This window comes from Pyxicephalus adspersus, chromosome 4, assembly GCF_032062135.1.
Source record: "Pyxicephalus adspersus chromosome 4, UCB_Pads_2.0, whole genome shotgun sequence".
In the NCBI taxonomy this organism is placed as follows: Eukaryota; Metazoa; Chordata; class Amphibia; order Anura; family Pyxicephalidae; genus Pyxicephalus; species Pyxicephalus adspersus.
The window spans coordinates 119,051,892-119,057,627 of NC_092861.1; the positions used below are offsets into that span (position 1 = coordinate 119,051,892).

The following is a 5,736-nucleotide window of genomic DNA, read 5'->3' on the forward strand; positions in this document are numbered from 1 at the left end:
GGAAAGAAATGAACCGCTAGGGAGGTTATTAGGGCTATTTGAGCTCTTGCCATACTGTATAAGTATGGATAGCATTGTGGTAAGCTCTCCTTCAGCAATGCAACCTCTGTACTCCTCCTTCTTGCTCTGTGACCACAGTTGCTATTTCATCTTCTTTAGGTTCAGGGTCCTTACTCTTCCACATAAGCCAACCACAAGAGGTATTTGTTTCTGGCACCTAGGTGTTAGCATTGGCATGTATTTGTTGGTGCATTTATTGTATGTTTTTTCTCATGATCTGCAATGTACTACTGAAAAAGCTTTAGGTTGGTGTGTAGGGTTGTTTTAGAATTAATGTGAGCATTCACTTTCTTTTCTTTAAAAAAAGGGCTGATCCAATGCTATTTTTGGTGTATATAATTGATGAAAAAAAAAAATCCTGCATCCTTCAAATGTATTCCACTTGTAATTCCTCTTGTAAACTCCCTAATATATTATTATATGAAATAGTGAAATGAGTTCCCCTATTGTAATTTCCATGGCAGGTAAGTGATGGTGGAGAATGCATATAGAAAGACCTCACTATCTGAATTCCCATAAGATATAGAAGATATAGAAACCCATTCACTTTGGGATTTTTTTTTCATGCAGACACTGGCACTTTAGAATGTTTAATTCAAGTATAAATGATGTAATGACTCAAAAAGTAAAATAGATTATTTGTGAATACAGAACAGAAACATGAACTGAAAAATTTATATAATGCTTTAGGGGGTTTTCCACCTTTACCGTGTTGGCAAATTAAAATATATTTAGAAAAAAATGCAGCTATGTAATTTTTAAAAAGAACAATTATCTCACAAGGAAGCTAAAAAATAAATCTATAGTACTTCCTCCAGAGAAGTTTTAGACAAAATGGGGCCTTGGGCAAATATGAAGTGGGGACCCCAAATGCACAGCAAATATTTCTATCAATCCATCTAATAAGACTTTTTGCATAGAAGTTACAACAATACCGATAGGAAAACATTGTATTCTCCCAGTATCAGTGACTGCGATTCAAGCCACACTAAACATGAAACATTATTCATTCGATTTATGATTTGGAAGTTCTTGGAAGTTTTCTTCAAGGTTGCCTGTGTAGAAGCACCGAGGGAAAAATAAATAATTATTTTTTGGTGTTATTGTAAAATATATATATATATCTGCTAGAAAGATTAGAATCCTAGGTGTAACTCTGACAGCAGCGGAGGATTAACACCATCAGTATAATTTTCCATAGAGACCTGTTCATGCCATTGTAATTGCGTGAATTAGTGCATTGTGGTGTAATTCATTCAGAATTGCATCCCAATTAACCTAACTAGTGTATATGTGCTGTGGTGCACTACCAAAAATGCTGCATGCATGAGTTTTTTGGGGATTCATATGGCAGACTCTAACACTACACATGTTAGTGTCATTCACAACATATATTATTAGGCATGCATTTACGAAGCACAGCAGACCAGGCTGGTGTGAATGGGCCCTAAGCTTCATACACACGTCAAACAATTAAAGAAGAAATAAAAGAAGATTAAAGATCAAGATAATTGGTCACTCTTATCTGTGGTGAAAATCTGCTATGTGTACTGCGGTCTACTGGGGTCATTCATCAATCTGGCCTAGGTAATTGATGAACACATGGTAAGGAATGACAGCTGTGCATCCCTATATGGAAGAGCACAGTGGGGTTCCGCTCGCTCATACTTTCCCCCGCCCTCTCAATTGAACAGAACTTTGTTGTGTACAGCACTCATTCTATCATCTGTCACTGGAAATGATCACAAAATTTAGTTTCCAGTGACACTCATCTGATGTATGAAAGAGGCTTGAGTTGACTCTTTGATGCTAAAAAAGTGTCTAAGAACCCCAAAATTATAAGGCAGGATCTGGAGGTAACCCTGGTGTTAAAGTATATACATCTACTATTAGAAAGAGAGATTCACTAGGAAAAGTTTATCCCACTTCCTACTATTACTATGGTCCCTCTTTATATCATCTTGCTCCTTGTTAGCTTATGAGCACTGTAGCACAACTAATTGGTTCCTTGTGCTGCTACCATATCTTTTAATCTGAGCTCTGCTAAACAGAGGGATGCAGAAGGCGGATAACAAAGTCACATTCAGGTACACTAATTGTATTTAGAATATTGAGTGAGTAGTGAGTTAAGTTCCGCTTTAAAGTAACTGAGTCAATTTTAGCAAAATGATTTCAGGGACTTTTATACCACTAGTGTATAATATACAAATCTCTGCATTTATTACAATTATTATTATTAATAAACGGTATTTTTATAGCACCAACATATTATGTAGCGCTGTGCATTAAATAGAGGAACATTAGAGCAAATCAAAATAAATGAGAGTTAATGAAAACAATCCAGAATAAAAGCATCCAGGGAACACAATGACTACTTGAGCAATCTCTAACTCTTGCAGTGGATTTCTAAATTATTTGGCATGATATATATGATAAATTATAATAGTAACTATAGATCATGTTTAACACATATCAAAATAGTTTCTTTTTTTAGTGTTTTTGCCATCAATAAAAGTCATAAAAGTAGTAAGGGTAAAAAAAAGGAATCTCCCAAGGAGGGCAGAAGTTTTGGCTTTACATACATTTTAGGTATTTTGTGACTGCAGTTGACTATTGTTGCTCCTCTAGGGCCTCCATCAGAAAATTTTGGGCCCATACTGGAACAATTTCCTGGGACCCCTTCCCCCATCTAATAATAATAATAATAAACAGGATTTATATAGCGCCAACATATTACACAGCGCTGTACATTAAATAGGGGTTGCTAATGACAGACGAACACAGACAGTGACACAGGAGGAGGAGAGGACCCTCCCCAGAAAAGCTTACAATCTAAGAGGTTGGGGAAGTCTAAACAATATTTGTATCCCTCCTATTGTGTGTTAATACCCTCACCTCCTAGATTGTAAGTTCTTCAGGGCAGGGTCCTCTTCTCCTCCTGTGTTACTGTCTGTATTCGTCTGTCATTTGCAACCCCTATTTATTGTACAGCGCTACGTAATGCTGGCGCTATATAAATCCTGTTTTTATTATTAATAATAATAATAATAATAATAATAATTGAAGTGCCAACATATTACCCAACGCTGTAAGATAGATAAAGGTGTTGACATAGGAGGAGGAGAGGATCCTGCCCTGAAGAGCGCACAATCTAAGAGGTGGGGAAGCAACACAAAAACATTATTATTACTTTGTACTTATGTGGCACTAACATATTACACAGCACAGTCTATACACTTTTATTTTTTTACTAGTATGCATATAGCACCAACATATTACGCAGTGCTTTACAGAGCCCATAGTTGTCACTAACTTACCTGTCCCTCAGAACTATGCTACCATAGTCTAAACTAATTTGAGGGGTTTATTAACATACCACATAAAAGGAACATGCCAACTGTACAAATGCCAAGATAATGTCCTAGCCAAGATTCAAACCTGCAATACGTAATCCTACATCTAAGCCACCATGACATCTGTGGACATATGCTGCCATTTCTGACATGATTCTAAAGAATACAGCTTGCTTGGATGGTGTTCTGATCCTTTGCCTTTAATACTTTCTAAATTACTGACCCAGAATAACCCCCATAGCATACAGATATAAATACAAAACCTGTGTAACAATGTATCACTTGTGATTGGTACAGAAATCTCTTGAGGCACATCTGGAAGAAATTTACCAACATACCTAGAGCAATATGCGACGCACTCCAGATATAAGATTTCAAGTCTGGAATGTGTAGAGAGTTCAGAGAAACTAATGTTTACACTTAATTTGGTTAGATTGTAAAATCCGTCCCAAATGGTCTCCTGTATGTTGCAATATCCAACCCCCTATCTTATACACAGGGCATCCAAGTAATAATTATCCTGTAAAAATCGGTTTTGCTGTAAAAAAACTTTTGTGCAAAAGAGAATCCTCAGCTGGTAGAGGCATGCAAGGACTGGCAGAAGTAAGCCCCAAATATATGATAATGAATCCAATTAAATTTAGGGTAAAGAATTCATCCAAGTATAAAATCATGATTTTCACTAAACATACAGTGAGAATTTATTTCCCACATAGGGTAAAAATTTCTACCAAACAGAGGAAAATGATTCCTAACAAATATAAAAGAATGATTCCTACCTAACATGTTGATCCCTACTAAAGTTACTAAAGATAATGTTTCCTACCAAACACAGGATAATGATTTCTATTGGTTCGAATGTACCAAATATAGGATAACTTCTACCAAAGATATGATCAGGATTTTAATCAAACATCAGTTAACAATTCCTACCCAATATAAGATAATCATTGGTACCAATCAGAGGATAATAATTTTTAAGGTAATTATTCCTACCTCTTCCAAATAACAGAGGGTGCACCAGCAAAATGAGAAGATGCCTCCACAGATCCGCTTGCATCTCTTCCATAGATCCCGAAATGCCGGAGGACAAGGGTGCAAAATCCAGAGGTGCAACAGTCTCTTGAAGGGGGTTAAAGTGGCTCCGTCACACAATCCTGAATCCCCCTAGCACATAACAAAAACACACACAGAGCTACACAATAAAGCCGAAAAAGGAATCCGGACACATTCAGAATAGGAAATGATAGTAATAAGTCATATTAAATTGAAGTACCCATCAACACAATAGGACTGCACATCTGGACTCAGGTTACACATCACAGACAGCACACAGGGGACTCCAGAAGACAGGTGAATGGCAGAGGGGTCACCTGTGGTGGCGGTTGCCTGTGGCGGACCCACACGATGACCCAGGTCCAGTTTTGTAGCTGTATACCGCAGAATGAGTGAGCAGAGCCTGGGTGACGTCCTCACAGCAGTCTCCTTAGTGGCTGTATGCAAGCTGCACTCCAACTTCAGCAATGCCAGAGGAGGAGTTTGCAGAGGGGGAGGAATGGAGACTTCTCTTCATTTTCTTTTCTTTTTTTAAGCCATTTCTGTTATGAGGTTACAGATGGCTATTTATTGGTGATGGCAACCCAAATACATCTAATCAATGCACAATAGGGCGGTGTGCAAGAATGCACTCTTGTGTGTGGCTATGTAGTAATCTGCAAAATGCAAATAGCATTAGATTTGAATGAAATGTGATGCACGGAGTAGCCCATACAAATAAATGGTCTGCCAAACACAACACAGATCAATGTGCATGGCAACATTTGTGCATTTAGCAAGAGCACCAAAACCTGTAGTGAGAATGAGCCCTTAGCTGATTGTTTCATATGTGAGACTGAAATATCTTCATCCAGGCAATTAGCATTCTTCAGCAATGGCAGCCTCCAAAATCTCTCAGTACGGGTTCACTTTACATATAAAATTTGTATTTGTTTTGTAATATCTGGTAGGATCATCAAAGAGAATACAGGAAAAATCTTTTGGGGTTTAGATAAATTAAGTCATGACTTATAGAGTAGTAAAGAGTACATTTTTGTCTGATTTTATATTTCTTTGTGTGTAACCTCACTGGAGTCCCTTTTATTCACTTCCTACCTCTGTGACACTGTTACCAGAAATAAGGGCATAAAAGGTCCAAGGTGGCCATGTAAAATACCTAACCTGAATAAAAATACCTGATCTGCTTTCTTTTCCAAATTATTACCTTGTTGGAAGTGTTTCATAAGCTTGAAACTCATGTAATGCACATTTTAGTAGGAGAGGTTAG

General features: G+C 37.4%; 1 protein-coding gene across 2 annotated transcripts in view; it reads right to left on the reverse strand.

The window, feature by feature from the left end:
- MERTK (MER proto-oncogene, tyrosine kinase) overlaps window positions 1-4,959 on the reverse strand; it is a 62,718-nt gene extending 57,759 nt beyond the window's left edge. Inside the window, exons 1-2 of one of the 2 annotated variants that reach the window (XM_072409455.1) lie at window positions 4,690-4,957; window positions 4,410-4,580 (exon numbers count right to left, since the gene is read on the reverse strand). In XM_072409455.1, the coding sequence (XP_072265556.1) occupies window positions 4,410-4,482 (73 nt within the window). In that variant the 5' untranslated portion in view covers window positions 4,483-4,580; window positions 4,690-4,957. Of the gene's footprint in view, window positions 1-4,409 lie in introns of both variants that reach the window. The other variant, XM_072409456.1, reaches the window with a different exon arrangement.
- Between the last annotated feature and the right edge of the window lie 777 nt (window positions 4,960-5,736).